At 45.0% G+C, this 19113-nt stretch overlaps 1 protein-coding gene across 1 annotated transcript in view; it reads left to right on the top strand.

Moving 5' to 3' along the window:
- Nucleotides 1-576: 576 nt before the first annotated feature.
- LOC134075932 (IgGFc-binding protein-like) overlaps nucleotides 577-19113 on the top strand; it is a 55558-nt gene continuing 37021 nt past the window's right edge. The window contains exons 1-29 of the mRNA XM_062530958.1: nucleotides 577-676; nucleotides 2991-3112; nucleotides 3343-3621; nucleotides 3958-4053; nucleotides 4136-4283; nucleotides 4578-4834; nucleotides 4936-5082; nucleotides 5202-5781; nucleotides 5879-6462; nucleotides 6592-7153; nucleotides 7234-7832; nucleotides 8148-8712; nucleotides 8815-9011; nucleotides 9121-9330; nucleotides 9450-9638; nucleotides 9770-10059; nucleotides 10919-11187; nucleotides 13239-13352; nucleotides 13601-13860; nucleotides 13962-14108; nucleotides 14228-14807; nucleotides 14905-15488; nucleotides 15618-16179; nucleotides 16260-16858; nucleotides 17174-17738; nucleotides 17841-18037; nucleotides 18147-18356; nucleotides 18476-18664; nucleotides 18796-19085. Coding sequence (XP_062386942.1) covers nucleotides 577-676; nucleotides 2991-3112; nucleotides 3343-3621; nucleotides 3958-4053; nucleotides 4136-4283; nucleotides 4578-4834; nucleotides 4936-5082; nucleotides 5202-5781; nucleotides 5879-6462; nucleotides 6592-7153; nucleotides 7234-7832; nucleotides 8148-8712; nucleotides 8815-9011; nucleotides 9121-9330; nucleotides 9450-9638; nucleotides 9770-10059; nucleotides 10919-11187; nucleotides 13239-13352; nucleotides 13601-13860; nucleotides 13962-14108; nucleotides 14228-14807; nucleotides 14905-15488; nucleotides 15618-16179; nucleotides 16260-16858; nucleotides 17174-17738; nucleotides 17841-18037; nucleotides 18147-18356; nucleotides 18476-18664; nucleotides 18796-19085 — 9491 coding nt within the window. The remainder of the gene's footprint in view (nucleotides 677-2990; nucleotides 3113-3342; nucleotides 3622-3957; nucleotides 4054-4135; nucleotides 4284-4577; nucleotides 4835-4935; nucleotides 5083-5201; nucleotides 5782-5878; nucleotides 6463-6591; nucleotides 7154-7233; nucleotides 7833-8147; nucleotides 8713-8814; nucleotides 9012-9120; nucleotides 9331-9449; nucleotides 9639-9769; nucleotides 10060-10918; nucleotides 11188-13238; nucleotides 13353-13600; nucleotides 13861-13961; nucleotides 14109-14227; nucleotides 14808-14904; nucleotides 15489-15617; nucleotides 16180-16259; nucleotides 16859-17173; nucleotides 17739-17840; nucleotides 18038-18146; nucleotides 18357-18475; nucleotides 18665-18795; nucleotides 19086-19113) is intronic.

Genomic DNA, 19113 nt, shown 5'->3' with positions numbered 1-19113 from the left:
GTAATAGCGATGCAAACAGCTTTCATTTTAAGTATAATAAAATGGTAATTATTTGAAACTTCACTTATTGTTTTTGTTTAATTACACGACAAACAAGGAGGTAATTTCCAGGAAAATACACAGCATCAGGCCTAGGGCCGTAAAATACATTATCACTTATTTCCACCCAATTACTTAGTTATTAGCCTACTAAAAAAGAGACAAACCAAGTCATTGTCGTAGTAAGCTGGTAAAGAAGACATTATGTGCCTGTAACTAATCTGGAACAAGTGAAGTCATTTTATGGAAACTATATGGTATCAGAGCTGTAAAATGCACTATTCCCAGCAAGCAAGCCCGCGCGGGCCCCTTGTAGGCTCACTGTGGGCTGCCGCTGGGGCCCCTAGCGGGCTGCCCACGGTGGGCCCCTGAGGGCTTGCTCATCGGCAAAGCGCTGGGCCCGCAGTGCTGGCCCCGCAGGGGCAGCCCTCACTTAGCCCTAATAGCCCTAACTAGGCCCGCACAGGCCCCTAATGGGCTGCCCTCATCTAGCCCTAAGCCCTCTCTAGACCCACGCTCAAAAGCGTGGGCCCTGTAATGGCCACGCATGGGCAGCCCACACTGGGCCAGCAGGGGCTTTCTGGGGGCAATCAGCTAATTGTGGGCTGCCCAAAGAGAGCCCACAGAGAGCCCAAAGGTTTGGTCCTGACCTGGGCAAGCCCACGCTGGCCCTGCATGGGTTTGTATGGGTTTGGCCCTAGCCCACACTACCCGAAGAAATACCGCATGGGCCCCATATGGGCCCCGCAAGGGCGTGTTTGCTGGGTTGCCTCTTCCTATTTAATTACCTAGCTGTGTTGATAAACCCATAAATTATCTTTATGACATTTTTAGTGTTGTTTTTGTTTAATTACCTGAAAAACAAGGAGGTAATTACCAGGAAAATACACAGCATCAGGGCCGTAAAATACATTATCACCTATTTCCACTCAATTACTTAGTTATTACCATCTCTGATCTGAAATAGGCTATTTTGTAGCCTACTGACATTCAACACACAAACACATGTTGAGTACGACCTTTATTACTTTGTTCTGCAAAAAAAGAAAGTTAACATTTAACATACAACATTTAAAGTAGCCTATAAGTCCGCCAAAAATTTCACTAAGCCATGGAAGAAGTATTTTTCGTTGATCACACAGTAGGCTAGCCTGCAGAGCTAGCATGAGCTACAGCCCAAAATCGCTAACAGTGGCATAAAGCCATAGGCTACGCTTTCAAAATTAAACCACTAACATTGCTCGAAACAGCGCAAAACCTCGTCAGCAGCTAACTCGAGGTGTCTACACATAAAACAAAGCACCAGTCAGTCTGTAAACTTTGGAATAGTCTGTACACACTTTGTTCGAGACTGCAACTCTATCTGAAGCACAGAAATGTCGCGCGAGTTCTCACACGGAAGCACACACGGGAGCTATTGCAGGAAGAGACTACAGGTAGTCCGGTGCTCAAATTCAGAGCCCGTCTTTTCTCTGGTGAGATATGCTACAGACAGAAGAAAGAGGACAAGGAAGACAGAGTGGTTCGCGAAACAAAAATTAAAAGTTTACAATCCAGCAAGTTTTCATCAGCTGTCATTGCGATACGGTCGGTCTCCAGTGGCTTATTGTTTTGAATGTGGACATTGACACCTCAATCGAAACGCTAGAGTGATGGATTACCGTGTCTGCTGTCATCATTTTGAGAAGGACGACTTCGTTATTCCGAGAGGAGCTTCTGACCCAAAGAAGTCAACGAAATATTATAATATTTTCATCTGTAACAAACACGTCACCTCTGTACCTGTATGAATGTTTTGGTAGGTTTAGGGTGCACTGCAAATAAAATATTTAGCCTAGCTGCTACTGTTTCAGAATTTGATTATATTGTTTTATTATTGCAGAACATGTTAAATGTGTGAAAACAATGTTTTTTTGCAGAACAAAGTTAAGGTTGTGCTCAACATGTGGTTGTGTGTTGAATGTCAGTACACGGTAACCTATCAGATCAGAGATGGTAATAACTAAGTAACTGAGTGGAAATAAGTAGTATTTTACGGCCCTGACGCTGTGTATTTTCCTGGAAATTACCTCCTTGTTTTTCAGGTAATTAAAGAAAAACAATAAGTAAATCCTGGACTATCATTTCAAGAACTAGATTCATTTTAAAATCATTACCATTTTATTAAACTTAAAATGAAAGCTGTTTGCATCACTATTACTTAGAAACTGCAGAGTACTGTAATTGCACTGGAAACTGCATAGAAACGACTAGTAATAAGGGGCTACAAAATATTATTACCATGAAATTACATAAAAAAATACCATAGAAATTACCACCTTAATTACCCTTGCGCTATTACCTAGAAACTGCAGAGTAATTGCACTAGAAACTGCATGGAAATTACTTGTAATAAGTGGTAACAAGGGATTGTTACCATGAAATTACATAGAAATTATACAATTACCACCTTATTAGCGAGCCGTAATGTAAAGTGTTACCGTTTAAGCCATGTTTAAGCCAGTTAAGAGTTTAAGCCAGTACTTACTCACCATCAGTTTCAGCTTTTTTTTAATGGCATTTTTGGCGTTATTTCGTATTTCATTGTATGAAAAACCTGCTTTTTTCGCCATGTTGAAAGACATTGTTTACTTTTGTTTGCCTTTATGCCTTGTGTGTTTCACTTTTTCACATCATCCACTTCCTTGTCACTTGTCACATGCACAACACAATCATCAGACAGTTAAACTTACTGTAACATACACTTCAAATGATTGGATCACCACCCACCCTCTTAGTTCTTTTAGTTTTAAAAGGTTTTTACAAGTTACTTTAGTTTATGTTCTCATATCTTATGATATCTTACTGTATCTATATCTTATCTTATATATTTTCCATAAAAAAAAAAAACATATTGCACTATTTAACCTGGCAGAGATAATCAACAACTTATCCTTAAATAATATTTACAGCTGTATTCTACCCGTATGGACATGGTGACATACTGAATAGTCGTTTGGATGATGGAAGTTCCTCTGTGATCAGTCTGCTTCGACCATTCACATTCTTTGGAAACACAACTCAACAGATGTTTGTAAGTTCACACAAATACATAAACCATTTGATAATGACACATTTGTGACAGTTGATTTATTATAGCGCCTATCATGAATAGTTAATAAATTAAAAAAAAAACGCATTTAATAGATAAAATGATAATATACATGGTGTCAAAACAAAAAAATGCATCACACTGACTAATAATGAAGGTATGAGCTGAAGAACAGAGGCTTTCCTTGCCATGAACAGTTTCTGTATTTGCAGGTGAACAACAACGGCCACCTCACCTTTAACTCTGCCTGGGACAGATTCAGCCCTTTCCAGTTCCCAGCAAATGGAAACAGAGATATCATTGCCCCGTTCTGGACCGACATCGACAACAGAGGCAACGGCGTCATATCCCACCGGCAGTACACCAGTGGCAGAGTTCTCCAGCGAGCCACTACGGACATTAACCAGTACTTCCCTGGGTTGAGCTTCTCAGCTTCCTGGGTCTTTGTTGCAACATGGGACAGAGTGGCATACTTTGAGTATTCAGGAACAGTAAGTCATTCAAATACACAGACCTGTATATTTGTAAGACCTATATATATGTTTGTGTACAAATGTAATTTTAAGCATACATGCACTTATGTTTGTGTTCAAGTGTACATTCAGGCATACACAGGCATCTCTGTGGCAAGCATGTCTGCCTCTCAATCCAAAGTGGTAGAAGTTAGGGGTTCAAGCCCAAGCAGAGTTTGACTAAATAGAGACAGTGCAATACAAGTACATGTATTAGAATGTGAATGTTTTAGTACTAAGAGTGACAAATTGTGTGCAAAATAGAATCATACCGTTTACAGACAGAATAACAATGAAATACTGTATATACTCTAGGAAACATCCTTCCAAGTGGTTCTGATCTCTGGTGGTCAATACACGTTTGTCCTGATGAACTATGGTGACATTGCCTCAGCCCAGCATGACGTGCAGGTACGAAAAGCAATATTAATTCTGACATGAATTGGAAATGAAGCAAAGTGGAAACTAACTCAAATGTCAATGCTGTTTTCAGGCTGGCTATGACACAATCAACTCTACACATCATTTTTCAATTACGTTCGGGTACGACGTCACAAATTTAACGTCCTCAAGCAATGTTAATATACCAGGTCGCTGGGCCTTCAGAACGGATCATGGTTCACGGGCCTGTCAATACAATGGTATGTTTTTCCTCTACATTTGCAAGTCTTAGTATCTGTAAATACACCATTGGAACTTGTAAAATTAAACCTCCACCACCATTTTTTTTTAAGTCAAACATTAGTGAAACAAGTAGTAAATTGGAAAAAGAGTCAGATAATAAATTAAAACCTAGGATATCATATTAGAGACATCACATACATGCAGTACAATATAAAACATGATTAGTGTGGGAGTATACTAAAGTGGTAATAAATACGATGTGAACGTTTGGTGGAGGACACTAACTGTTAGCACATCTGGAACTCCTTCAGGCACATCTGTGCAGATAGGGGACTCTTTCTGGAGAGATGACACCTGTCAGCAGAGATGCACCTGCGTCAGTGGAGGCCTCCTCCAGTGCCAGCAGCAGCCCTGCAGCTTCTCCCAGGCGTGTCGTCCAGCATCCTTCCAGTACTCCTGCCAGAATATTCAGCGCCGCACCTGCACCATCTCTGGAGACCCCCACTACAACACCTTTGACAGGAAACTCTTTCACTTCCAGGGAACCTGCACATACGTCCTCTCAGAGGTATTATACCTCTACTGCCTTTAAAGATATGAGTTCATTAAGTTTCTTTATGTTTGTATTTGTTTAGAGCTCAAGGCTTAATGTTCTTGAATGTCCACTAGGCTTGTGGCAATGGACTGCCGTACTACCGGATTGAAGGGAAGAATGAAAATCGGGCAAGCACACGTGTGTCTTGGACTCATCTTGTAAGAGTGTGGGTTTATGATGAGGAAATTGAACTTGTCAAAGACCATCCTTACCAAGCAAAGGTAAGTACCACAATAATACAAAGTAAATGTTCTCAGGCATCATATTTCACAACTTTCAAACAAAGTCCAAACTGTTCTTCTCCAATTGGCCAAGTGTTAATGGTAACAATCTCCTTCAGGTGAATGGAAGCTTTGTGTCGACCCCATTTACCCTCCGACATGGGTCCATCCGAGTCTACCAATCAGGTTTCACTGTGGCTGTGAGTACAGACTTTGGCCTGCTGGTCACCTACGATGCCAATCACCATGCCAAAATCTCAGTACCCTATGAGTACCAGAACGCAACCTGCGGCCTGTGTGGCAACTTCAACCACCACCCTTACGATGACTTCAGAACCCGCGGTGGACAGCTTGTGAGCTCAGACGTGGAGTTTGCTAACAGCTGGAAGGTGGAAGGGGACACTGACCCTAGCTGCCAGGACGTGCGATGTGCAGGACTTGCTTGTGCTGCCTGTACCGATAGTCAAAGGACTCTTTATGGAAACACGGCCCACTGTGGTATCTTAAGCAACAGTGTCGGCCCGTTTGCCTCCTGCCACTCAAGGGTGTCTCCACAGAACTTTGTAGAAAACTGTGTGTATGATCTTTGTGTGGGTGATGGCTACCAGCCCATTCTCTGCCAAGCACTCAATGTGTACGTTGCCCAGTGCCAACAAGAGGGCATCCAGTTGGGCCAGTGGAGAAGCCCGGGATTCTGTGGTGGGTACTGACTCTGTAAATGTACTGTATCCGGTAAACATTTTTGACAATGTTCAATTTACTACTACTAATTTTATTTTCATATTTGCTTCTACAGAGATCCCTTGTCCCACCAACAGTCACTTTGAGTCTCAAGGAACTGGGTGCCCTGCAACCTGCAGCAACCCCAACGCCCCCCAGAATTGTCCTCTGCCCAACCTGGAGAGCTGCATCTGCAATGCTGGCTATGTCCTAAGCGGTGGGGAATGTGTTCGGCAGAATGACTGTGGCTGCACCTTCGAGGCGCGGTACTACACAGCTGGGGAGACAGTGGTGCTAGAGCAGGACTGTGGGAGGCGTTGCCACTGTACTCAAGGGTCAATGACCTGCCAGGCACACAGCTGCAATGAGCTTGAGGTGTGTGGGGTCCATGGTGGTGTGCGGGGCTGCAGACCTGTCAGCTACTCCACCTGCTGGGTGGAGGGCTTTGGGTCCTACCGCACTTTTGATGGACAGACCTTCAAATACCCAGGTGCCTGTAGTCTGACACTGGCTAGAGTCAGGGGACAATCACAATTACCTCACTTTCAAGTAACTGTTGAGAAAGTTCCCTCAGGCCCAAGAGATTTTGTCAGACATCTGCAGTTTGAAGCAGGAGGAACACAAGTCTCGGTGGAGATGGGAGAGGGGGGCACAACTAAGGTACAGGATCTATGTTTACACCCTTAAAGAAATAGAGATATAAAAATAGTGTGTCTGATACAACAACGTTTTACACTTCCAATACCATGATACACATCTGCAAGTATAAACCTAATGTTCTCCCATCAGGTGGATGGGCAAACAGTGGGCCTTCCGTTCAGCGTCAGCCCCGGTCATATTCGCATCTACCACAGCAGTGTAAAGGGTGTTGTCATAGAGACCAACTTCGGAGTGTTGGTGAGAGCTGACTGGCCACACGTCATCCGCATCACCGCTCCAGGCAACTACAACGGCACTCTAGGAGGCCTGTGTGGGAATCTGAATGGAGACCCTCATGACGACTTCTTCTCCCCTGCTGGAATTCCCCTCAACGACTCTCAGCAGTTTGGGGACAGCTGGAGAGATGGCTCCCTGTCAACACACTGTGTAGAACCTCAGGTCTGGGAACCCGGACACTACCAGAACACCAGCCAGTTTAGGGACCTCTGCGGCATCATGGGATGGGCACATGGGCCTTTTGGCCAATGCCAAGCAAGTCTTGACCCCTGGAGCCGAATTGAAGACTGTGTCCAGACTCTAGTGAGGACGCAAGGTGCTCGAGAGGGACTGTGCGAGGCACTGCGTGGATACGCACTGCTTTGCCAACAGAGTGGTATCACAGTTGGGGAATGGAGGAACATCACTAACTGTGGTAAGTGTGATAACATTCTAATACATTTATGAGAAAAGAAACTGTTTGATATGGAACTGACCTGTCTTTCCTTTTTATAGCGGCAACCTGCCCAACTAACAGCCATTATGAGCTATGTGGTACGTCCTGCCCTGCTTCCTGCCCAAGCCTGTCTTTCCCCTTCCTGTGCACCCAGCAGTGCCAGGAGGGGTGCCAGTGTAATGACGGGTTCCTCCTGAGTGGGGATCGCTGTGTGCCACCCACGGGTTGTGGCTGCCACCACGGCGGGCGTTACAGACAGAGTGGAGAGCGCTACTGGTACGGTGAGGAGTGCCAGTTCCAGTGCCAATGTAATGGCATTACTGGGCAGTCACATTGCACCGCCTCTTCTTGTGGTGCTCAGGAGTCTTGTCGAGTCGTGGATGGACAGTATGGCTGCCATCCCAAACCTGAGGCCACCTGCTCGGCCTCTGGAGACCCACACTACACCTCCTTCGACAGACGCACTTTTGACTTCCAGGGCACTTGTCGTTACGTCCTGGCATCAGTTTGCAATGGAACACAAGATCTACCTCACTTTCAGGTAGAGGCCAGGAACGAGGCATGGAATGGTCTGCAAGTCTCCATCACTGTGGCTGTTTACGTCAATGTGTCTGGACATCTCGTGTACATCTCAAAATACAACCAGGGGACTGTGCAGGTGAGGGTCAAGTTATTTTTTGTCAGATTATTTTAAGGTCATCTTTAGTTGCAGGGTAGTGTTCTCCTGTCATCAGTGTAAAATCGGTTTCGGCCATTTGGGTGACAACGCATTTGGCTTGAAGTTCACATAATGTGCTTGAAGTTTGCTGAACACATTTGTTTAGTAAAAGATGGGGATAAGTAAGCCCCGTGCATCAGTAGATTCTTTTCTTCCTTTTCAATCTATCACCTCTGTTTTTTGTATAAACCCTTTTCAAGTATAATTGTAAAACAGGTTAAAATCCTATCTCACAAATGATAACTCTGATTTCAGGTGAATGGGGAGACAAGAAACTTGCCGATTGTTCTTGATCAGGGAAGAGTGTCAGTGTATGCCAATGGGCTCCACACATTTGTGAAAACAGACTTTGGTCTAACTGTCAGTTATGACGGCCGGTGGGTGTTGGACATCACAGTACCATCCAACTACAGTGGAGCTACATGCGGTTTGTGTGGTAACTTCAACGGCTTCCAGGGTGATGACTTCACGGTCCATAACGGCAGTTCAGGCTCTGTTGCCCTCCCTGTCTCTGAGTTTGGGGACTACTGGAAGGTTGATGATGGCATTCCCTGTACTGGAGGATGTGGCAACTCCTGCCCAGTGTGCCAAGATGACTCGACAGCCCGTGCCATGTGTGAGCTACTCAGAGCTAGCAATGGACCACTGAGCTTCTGCCATTCCCATGTGGATCCCCAGCAATTCTTCAACGACTGTGTGTTTGACGTGTGCTTGTCTGGGGACAGAAGTGAAGTCCTCTGCCGTGCAATGGAAGCATATGTCAGCGCATGCCAAGCGGAAAATGTCATCGTTTACCCCTGGAGACAAAACTCCACCTGCCGTAAGTCTCTAGGACCCGACTTACACTGATTACATTTGTGGTTTGATTCTTCTGGTTGATGGAAATGTTTGAAAAGTAATAAAACCATACCCGTGTCAACAGAAATGGAGTGTCCAGAAAACAGCCACTACGATCTGTGTGGTACAGAGTGTGGGCACACCTGTGCCAGCAGCATTGATGCCAGCTGTGACAGGACGTGTGCTGAGGGCTGTTTCTGCGATGATGGATTTGTGAGGAGCGGGGGGCGCTGTGTGCCTGTGGAGCAGTGTGGCTGTCTTCGTGACGGCTTCTACTATGATGTAAGCAGAGCCTGACCAAGAGGATGGCATGTGTCTCACACACAGTGATTTTATTAACTCATGACTATTAGCAAGTAAATTAAATCTCAGTGTTATTTGTGTTTCTTAGATCGGAGAACAGTTCTGGACACAAGGCTGCTCGCAGCGCTGTGAGTGTTTTGCCCCCAATGACCTTCGCTGTATCCAGTCCTCTTGCCCTCCAAGTCAGGAATGCTCAGTCAAAGATGGCCGCAGGGGTTGCTATGGTCAAATGTCAACCTGCACGGTCTGGGGAGACCCTCACTACTTCACCTTTGATGGGGCTGTGGCTCACTTTCAGGTAGAACAAACAGTACATAAATCTAAAAAGGAAACCAAATTCGTGTTCCTAAATCCTGAAAGAGATGTTTTCACCAATTTAACACAAGTTTTAAACATGTTCTAAATATCCAATTCCAGGGCACCTGCGCTTATGAGATTACCCACACCTGTGGCAACATGAGTGATAATGCCCTGGCCTTCCGTGTAGTAGCCGCTAACAGGCACCGTGGCAACTTAGTTGTGTCGTTTGTGTCCACTGTGGATGTGTGGCTCTCTCAGGGAGGAGTTCAAAGCCACATCAGCATTGGACAGAACAGGAGAGTCAAGGTACCTCTTACACTGCGGAACTTCTCTGATTGTGCACAAAAGGGTACAGCCAGTGAGAACATGTTTTTGAAGTTTAGTATGCAACCATGTCTGTCCCACCTCACCTGTAACTGTCTTCTGTTTTTTTCAAGGTTGATGGTCAAGATAACAATGCAAACAGCATTCAGGTTGGCTCTCTGGCACAGCTGACTCGAGAGTCAGGATTTGTGGTTGTGAATGCCTCAGGAGAGCTGGTGGTCCAGTTTGATGGTCGTAGTAGACTTCTAGTCAGACTGAGTCCAGATTATCACCAATCTGTGTGTGGAATGTGTGGCAATCACAATGGCAACCCAGCAGATGACAAAGTTCTGCCCAATGGCACTCTGGCCCAGACTGACAATGAATTCGGTCAAAGTTGGAAATCAGATGCAAGCAGTCCTGGGTGAGTTAGCATTATTGGAAAATGTATTAGAATTCCAAACTACTGTATAGGATTAAATGGCTGACAATGCCTTGATAACCTTCATGCTCAAACATCTGAAATATGTCAACTGTTTGTAACACTGGACTAAACATATGACCTATGTTATGTTGAAGGCAATGCTGCCAGGTACACTTTTAACCCTCATGTTGTCCTAAAATCTTACGACGTTCGTTGTCCTTGGGGTCAATTTGACCCCAGCTACAAAAAACTCTCAAAAATGATTAAAATTATTTTTTTTACCCAATTTTTTTTTGTGGTAGGTACTTAACAAGAGTGTAATAACCACTATCAAAAGCCCTACAAAACAATCCCACCCCCCCACACCCCTTTATGAACCCTGGAACCCTGACTGGCAATATGGCCAATCCAGTGTCAACAGCCCAAAGGCTGACTTTTTGGACTTTTTCAGACCTGCCAAAATAACTTATATGTAATATGTACTTGTATATGAAATAATGATAATAGCTACATGTTCTCATACTATTACAATAATAATATCCATAATTTGTCAAATATTCATTTTCATCATGTTTCATAAAAATGGGATCAAATTGACCCCAATACCACCAACGTAACTATTTTTTTTACAGGACATTGGAAACATATTTTTGTGCAAATTTCATGTTTACTCTGTTGTACCCTTCAAATAAGGAAAAGTCATGAAACTTGAAGCAAAACAAAAAAAGTGAACCATATATTTTATGATGTTAAACACTGCTTGGGGTCAAATTGACCCCAAGGACAACATAAGGGTTAAAATGCACATACACAACAAATTCTGATACATACAGTATGTCTTTCTCCTGATCTTCCCCAGATGTGGAGCCAGTGATCAAATTGGAGACAACACATGTGTATTTGAAGCAGAATACACAGATCTGTGCAGCATCATCACCAACAGCAGTGGCCCATTTCAGCAGTGCCACCTACATGTTGACCCACAGGCCTACTTCACTTCCTGTGTGTACGATCTCTGTGCCTACACACCAGCCAATGACATGCTGTGCTCAGCAGTGGAGGCCTATGAGACAGCTTGCAATGTGCTGGGGCTCCACACACCAGAATGGCGTTCTGCACTGCATTGCCGTGAGTACATCAGGTTCACATTACTTTCACTGTCTGCCTCACTGAGTCTAAAATATGAACTCTTAAGTATTATGTAACTAAATGTCAGCTATGCACAGAGACTACACTGATCTACAGCATTCAGTACAAATCATTTATTTGCTTTACTGGCAATGAATACACAGTGTTGGGCAAGTTACTTCAAAAACGTAATACATTATGTATTACTTGTTGTTACTGTCATTTCAAAGTAATGTGTTACACTACAATATTACTGAATTGTAAAGTATTACACTACTACTGCATTACTTTTGAGTTACTTTCATATAAACTTTAATATAGCCTATATATATATATTATGTAGCTTATTATGCTCGATCCAGCTCAATCATAGGCAGAATTTTTTGAAACCAACAAAGAGTTTAAGTCTGATAAATTGCACTAGAGATACGGTAACTTTAGGCCTAGCCTACTCATTAAAATCAGTGTATTATAACCTAAAGCCAAAGACCTGACAAGATACACTTTTTTTGCATTTCTATTCCACTTGAACCCCAGGAAGTAAGGAGACTTGTGGCAGCTAATATTTATTGTGTTTAACAGAAGTTTTTGCCTGGATCACAGATTGATATAATGTTGATGTTGCTGTTAATAGTTATTTACAGCAGTCTTACAGCAGACAACCTGTTGAGGCAACAACACCTTACCTTGTCATTGCTGGACAGGGGTCTTGCTAAAAGCTGGAGACTCCACTGCTGACAGCGGATGCATAGTGTATCTTACTCTTCCACAAGTCTCCTTACTTCTTGAGGTTCAAATGGCATCGCGGAACGGGATAATTAAGCTGCTTTGTAGCCTATAGTCTCCTCTCGTCCTCAGTTTGCCTTCTTTTTACTCGCGTAATGTTAGCGTGGTAGCCTATCGCTCTAACGTTCCGTGAAATTACTTGTGCTATTGCGTGAGGTAGATCTTTTGGTTTCGCACATAAAGTGCCCTTACTATGTCCCATCCTCATATCTTTGTCTCTAACACAGTGTTTTTCAACCACTGTGCCGTGGCACACTAGTGTGCCGTGACACATTGTTAGGTGTGCCGTGGGAAATTATCCAATTTCACCTAAGTGGTCTAAAAAAGAGTGAATAGAAATAATTTTCTTTGTGTTCATTTGATTCCCATTCAAGACACTTTGACAAGAATGACTTGATATCGTTATTGCGGGCTACAGATTTTTATTTAATTTCATTTTCAATAAAATTTCAATTTATTTAACATTTTCGGCTGGTGGTGTGCCTCAGGATTTTCTCAATGAAAAAAGTGTGCCTTGGCTCAAAAAAGGTTGAAAAACACTGCTCTAACAAACTGAAAGTAATGCAAGTATGTCCATCTTGAACATGTCCTGTCCGACGTTGAGCTTGCTTCAGCTTCAGCCATCTTTTACAAGTAGGAAAAAAACATTCTAGACCTACAGTATATTTGCGCGGATTGTTCTCCTCTACTGATCTCGCGTGGCGATGGTATAAAAACAATACACCGCCTAATTGCAATGTAACTTGCGTTACTGACCTTTCTACCGAGTAAAATATTACCCATTTCGTTTTTTGAAATGTCTTACATTACCGCGTTACAGCAAAAAACAATGCATTACAGTAATTACATTAGCCTACTTTTGTAATTCGTTACTCCCAACACTGTGAATACATAATATACTGTTTGTAGACCACTTTGAATACATATCATTTTCTTAAGCACTGCTATTATACAATCCAATATGACACATGTGATAACTGTAGGATATGCCATTTGGGGGAAAATTAAGCGAGAACCATCTATGCTTGTGTAAGAACATGGCTGTCTGCCTTCAGAGATACAAAACCAGCTTATGGTAGCTACCACAGTGGGTAGACAGACACTGCTTATCACAGTCGACTCCTCATACTTTGGAAAAGGGGAAAGAGCCATTAATATAGCTTATTATATAATTCATGATCCAAACCCACCTGGATCTGCCTATGAGAATGTGTAATAATTCAGCAATTAAGCTACATATGGAGTCGTCATATGTTCTTGAACAGCTGCAGTTGACCCTTGTGAAGAGCTGAACTGCACTGAGGATGAGTGGTGTGGCCAGAAGGATGGAGTCTACGGCTGCAATGAGAATCATGATTCACGGGACTGTCAATACAATGGTATGTTTTTCCTCTACTGTTGCAATTCTTATTGTCTGTAAATACACCATTGAAACTTGTCAAATTAAACCTCCACAACCATTTTTTTAAGTGAAACAAGTAGTAAATTGGAAAAAGAGTCAGATAATAAATTAAAACCTGGGATATTAGACACATGCACAGTGTGGGAGTATACTGAAGTGGCAACAAAAACGGTGTGAATGTTTGGTGGAGGACACTAACTGTTAGCACATCTGGAACTCCTTCAGGCACATCTGTGCAGATAGGGGACTCTTTCTGGAGAGATGGCACCTGTCAGCAGAGATGCACCTGCGTCAGTGGAGGCCTCCTCCAGTGCCAGCAGCAGCCCTGCAGCTTCTCCCAGGCGTGTCGTCCAGCATCCTTCCAGTACTCCTGCCAGAATAATATTCAGCGCCGCACCTGCACCATCTCTGGAGACCCCCACTACAACACCTTTGACAGGAAACTCTTTCACTTCCAGGGAACCTGCACATACGTCCTCTCAGAGGTATTATACCTCTACTGCCTTTAAAGATATGAGTTCATTAAGTTTCTTTATGTTTGTATTTGTTTAGAGCTCAAGGCTTAATGTTCTTGAATGTCCACTAGGCTTGTGGCAATGGACTGCCGTACTACCGGATTGAAGGGAAGAATGAAAATCGGGCAAGCACACGTGTGTCTTGGACTCATCTTGTAAGAGTGTGGGTTTATGATGAGGAAATTGAACTTGTCAAAGACCATCCTTACCAAGCAAAGGTAAGTACCACAACAATACAAAGTAAATGTTCTCAGGCATCATATTTCACAACTTTCAAACAAAGGCCAAACTGTTCTTCTCCAATTGGCCAAGTGTTAATGGTAACAATCTCCTTCAGGTGAATGGAAGCTTTGTGTCGACCCCATTTACCCTCCGACATGGGTCCATCCGAGTCTACCAATCAGGTTTCACTGTGGCTGTGAGTACAGACTTTGGCCTGCTGGTCACCTACGATGCCAATCACCATGTCAGAATCTCAGTACCCTATGAGTACCAGAACGCAACCTGCGGCCTGTGTGGCAACTTCAACCACCACCCTCACGATGACTTCAGAACCCGCGGTGGACAGCTTGTGAGCTCAGACGTGGAGTTTGCTAACAGCTGGAAGGTGGAAGGGGACACTGACCCTAGCTGCCAGGACGTGCGATGTGCAGGACTTGCTTGTGCTGCCTGTACCGATAGTCAAAGGACTCTTTATGGAAACACGGCCCACTGTGGTATCTTAAGCAACAGTGTCGGCCCGTTTGCCTCCTGCCACTCAAGGGTGTCTCCACAGAACTTTGTAGAAAACTGTGTGTATGATCTTTGTGTGGGTGATGGCTACCAGCCCATTCTCTGCCAAGCACTCAATGTGTACGTTGCCCAGTGCCAACAAGAGGGCATCCAGTTGGGCCAGTGGAGAAGCCCGGGATTCTGTGGTGGGTACTGACTCTGTAAATGTACTGTATCCGGTAAACATTTTTGACAATGTTCAATTTACTACTACTAATTTTATTTTCATATTTGCTTCCACAGAGATCCCTTGTCCCACCAACAGTCACTTTGAGTCTCAAGGAACTGGGTGCCCTGCAACCTGCAGCAACCCCAACGCCCCCCAGAATTGTCCTCTGCCCAACCTGGAGAGCTGCATCTGCAATGCTGGCTATGTCCTAAGCGGTGGGGAATGTGTTCGGCAGAATGACTGTGGCTGCACCTTCGAGGGGCGGTACTACACAGCTGGGGAGACAGTGGTGCTAGACCAGGACTGTGGGAGGCGTTGCCACTGTACTCAAGGGTCAATGACCTGCCAGGCACACAGCTGCAATGAGCTTGAGGTGTGTGGGGTCCATGGTGGTGTGCGGGGCTGCAGACCTGTCAGCTACTCCACCTGCTGGGTGGAGGGCTTTGGGTCCTACCGCACTTTTGATGGACAGACCTTCAAATACCCAGGTGCCTGTAGTCTGACACTGGCTAGAGTCAGGGGACAATCACAATTACCTCACTTTCAAGTAACTGTTGAGAAAGTTCCCTCAGGCCCAAGAGATTTTGTCAGACATCTGCAGTTTGAAGCAGGAGGAACACAAGTCTCGGTGGAGATGGGAGAGGGGGGCACAACTAAGGTACAGGATCTATGTTTACACCCTTAAAGAAATAGAGATATAAAAATAGTGTGTCTGATACAACAACGTTTTACACTTCCAATACCATGATACACATCTGCAAGTATAAACCTAATGTTCTCCCATCAGGTGGATGGGCAAACAGTGGGCCTTCCGTTCAGCGTCAGCCCCGGTCATATTCGCATCTACCACAGCAGTGTAAAGGGTGTTGTCATAGAGACCAACTTCGGAGTGTTGGTGAGAGCTGACTGGCCACACGTCATCCGCATCACCGCTCCAGGCAACTACAACGGCACTCTAGGAGGCCTGTGTGGAAATCTGAATGGAGACCCTCATGACGACTTCTTCTCCCCTGCTGGAATTCCCCTCAACGACTCTCAGCAGTTTGGGGACAGCTGGAGAGATGGCTCCCTGTCAACACACTGTGTAGAACCTCAGGTCTGGGAACCCGGACACTACCAGAACACCAGCCAGTTTAGGGACCTCTGCGGCATCATGGGATGGGCACATGGGCCTTTTGGCCAGTGCCAAGCAAGTCTTGACCCCTGGAGCCGAATTGAAGACTGTGTCCAGACTCTAGTGAGGACGCAAGGTGCTCGAGAGGGACTGTGCGAGGCACTGCGTGGATACGCACTGCTTTGCCAACAGAGTGGTATCACAGTTGGGGAATGGAGGAACATCACTAACTGTGGTAAGTGTGATAACATTCTAATACATTTATGAGAAAAGAAACTGTTTGATATGGAACTGACCTGTCTTTCCTTTTTATAGCGGCAACCTGCCCAACTAACAGCCATTATGAGCTATGTGGTACGTCCTGCCCTGCTTCCTGCCCAAGCCTGTCTTTCCCCTTCCTGTGCACCCAGCAGTGCCAGGAGGGGTGCCAGTGTAATGACGGGTTCCTCCTGAGTGGGGATCGCTGTGTGCCACCCACGGGTTGTGGCTGCCACCACGGCGGGCGTTACAGACAGAGTGGAGAGCGCTACTGGTACGGTGAGGAGTGCCAGTTCCTGTGCCAGTGTAATGGCATTACTGGGCAGTCACATTGCACCGCCTCTTCTTGTGGTGCTCAGGAGTCTTGTCGAGTCGTGGATGGACAGTATGGCTGCCATCCCAAACCTGAGGCCACCTGCTCGGCCTCTGGAGACCCACACTACACCTCCTTCGACAGACGCACTTTTGACTTCCAGGGCACTTGTCGTTACGTCCTGGCATCGGTTTGCAATGGAACACAAGATCTACCTCACTTTCAGGTAGAGGCCAGGAACGAGGCATGGAATGGTCTGCAAGTCTCCATCACTGTGGCTGTTTACGTCAATGTGTCTGGACATCTCGTGTACATCTCAAAATACAACCAGGGGACTGTGCAGGTGAGGGTCAAGTTATTTTTTGTCAGATTATTTTAAGGTCATCTTTAGTTGCAGGGTAGTGTTCTCCTGTCATCAGTGTAAAATCGGTTTCGGCCATTTGGGTGACAACGCATTTGGCGTGAAGTTTACATAATGTGCTTGAAGTTTGCTGAACACATTTGTTTAGTAAAAGATGGGGATAAGTAAGCCCCGTGCATCAATAGATTATTTTCTTCCTTTTCGATCTATCACCTCTGTTTTTTGTATAAACCCTTTTCAAGTATAATTGTAAAACAGGTTAAAATCCTATCTCACAAATGATAACTCTGATTTCAGGTGAATGGGGAGACAAGAAACTTGCCGATTGTTCTTGATCAGGGAAGAGTGTCAGTGTATGCCAATGGGCTCCACACATTTGTGAAAACAGACTTTGGTCTAACTGTCAGTTATGATGGCCGGTGGGTGTTGGACATCACAGTACCATCCAACTACAGTGGAGCTACATGCGGTTTGTGTGGTAACTTCAACGGCTTCCAGGGTGATGACTTCACGGTCCATAACGGCAGTTCAGGCTCTGTTGCCCTCCCTGCCTCTGAGTTTGGGGACTACTGGAAGGTTGATGATGGCATTCCCTGTACTGGAGGATGTGGCAACTCCTGCCCAGTGTGCCAAGATGACTCGACAGCCCGTGCCATGTGTGAGCTACTCAGAGCTAGCAATGGACCACTGAGCTTCTGCCATTCCCATGTGGATCCCCAGCAATTCTTCAACGACTGTGTGTTTGACGTGTGCTTGTCTGGGGACAGAAGTGAAGTCCTCTGCCGTGCAATGGAAGCATATGTCAGCGCATGCCAAGCGGAAAATGTCATCGTTTACCCCTGGAGACAAAACTCCACCTGCCGTAAGTCACTAGGACCCGACTTACACTGATTACATTTGTGGTTTGATTCTTCTGGTTGATGGAAATGTTTGAAAAGTAATAAAACCATACCCGTGTCAACAGAAATGGAGTGTCCAGAAAACAGCCACTACGATCTGTGTGGTACAGAGTGTGGGCACACCTGTGCCAGCAGCATTGATGCCAGCTGTGACAGGACGTGTGCTGAGGGCTGTTTCTGCGATGATGGATTTGTGAGGAGCGGGGGGCGCTGTGTGCCTGTGGAGCAGTGTGGCTGTCTTCGTGACGGCTTCTACTATGATGTAAGCAGAGCCTGACCAAGAGGATGGCATGTGTCTCACACACAGTGATTTTATTAACTCATGACTATTAGCAAGTAAATTAAATCTCAGTGTTATTTGTGTTTCTTAGATCGGAGAACAGTTCTGGACACAAGGCTGCTCGCAGCGCTGTGAGTGTTTTGCCCCCAATGACCTTCGCTGTATACAGTCCTCTTGCCCTCCAAGTCAGGAATGCTCAGTCAAAGATGGCCGCCGGGGTTGCTATGGTCAAATGTCAACCTGCACGGTCTGGGGAGACCCTCACTACTTCACCTTTGATGGGGCTGTGGCTCACTTTCAGGTAGAACAAACAGTACATAAATCTAAAAAGGAAACCAAATTCGTGTTCCTAAATCCTGAAAGAGATGTTTTCACCAATTTAACACAAGTTTTAAACATGTTCTAAATATCCAATTCCAGGGCACCTGCGCTTATGAGATTACCCACACCTGTGGCAACATGAGTGATAATGCCCTGGCCTTCCGTGTAGTAGCCGCTAACAGGCACCGTGGCAACTTAGTTGTGTCGTTTGTGTCCACTGTGGATGTGTGGCTCTCTCAGGGAGGAGTTCAAAGCCACATCAGCATTGGACAGAACAGGAGAGTCAAGGTACCTCTTACACTGCGGAACTTCTCTGATTGTGCACAAAAGGGTACAGCCAGTGAGAACATGTTTTTGAAGTTTAGTATGCAACCATGTCTGTCCCACCTCACCTGTAACTGTCTTCTGTTTTTTTCAAGGTTGATGGTCAAGATAACAATGCAAACAGCATTCAGGTTGGCTCTCTGGCACAGCTGACTCGAGAGTCAGGATTTGTGGTTGTGAATGCCTCAGGAGAGCTGGTGGTCCAGTTTGATGGTCGTAGTAGACTTCTAGTCAGACTGAGTCCAGATTATCACCAATCTGTGTGTGGAATGTGTGGCAATCACAATGGCAACCCAGCAGATGACAAAGTTCTGCCCAATGGCACTCTGGCCCAGACTGACAATGAATTCGGTCAAAGTTGGAAATCAGATGCAAGCAGTCCTGGGTGAGTTAGCATTATTGGAAAATGTATT

The sequence above is a fragment of the Sardina pilchardus genome, chromosome 3, assembly GCF_963854185.1.
Source record: "Sardina pilchardus chromosome 3, fSarPil1.1, whole genome shotgun sequence".
Taxonomy (NCBI): Eukaryota; Metazoa; Chordata; class Actinopteri; order Clupeiformes; family Clupeidae; genus Sardina; species Sardina pilchardus.
This window is presented reverse-complemented; position numbering and strand designations above follow the sequence as displayed.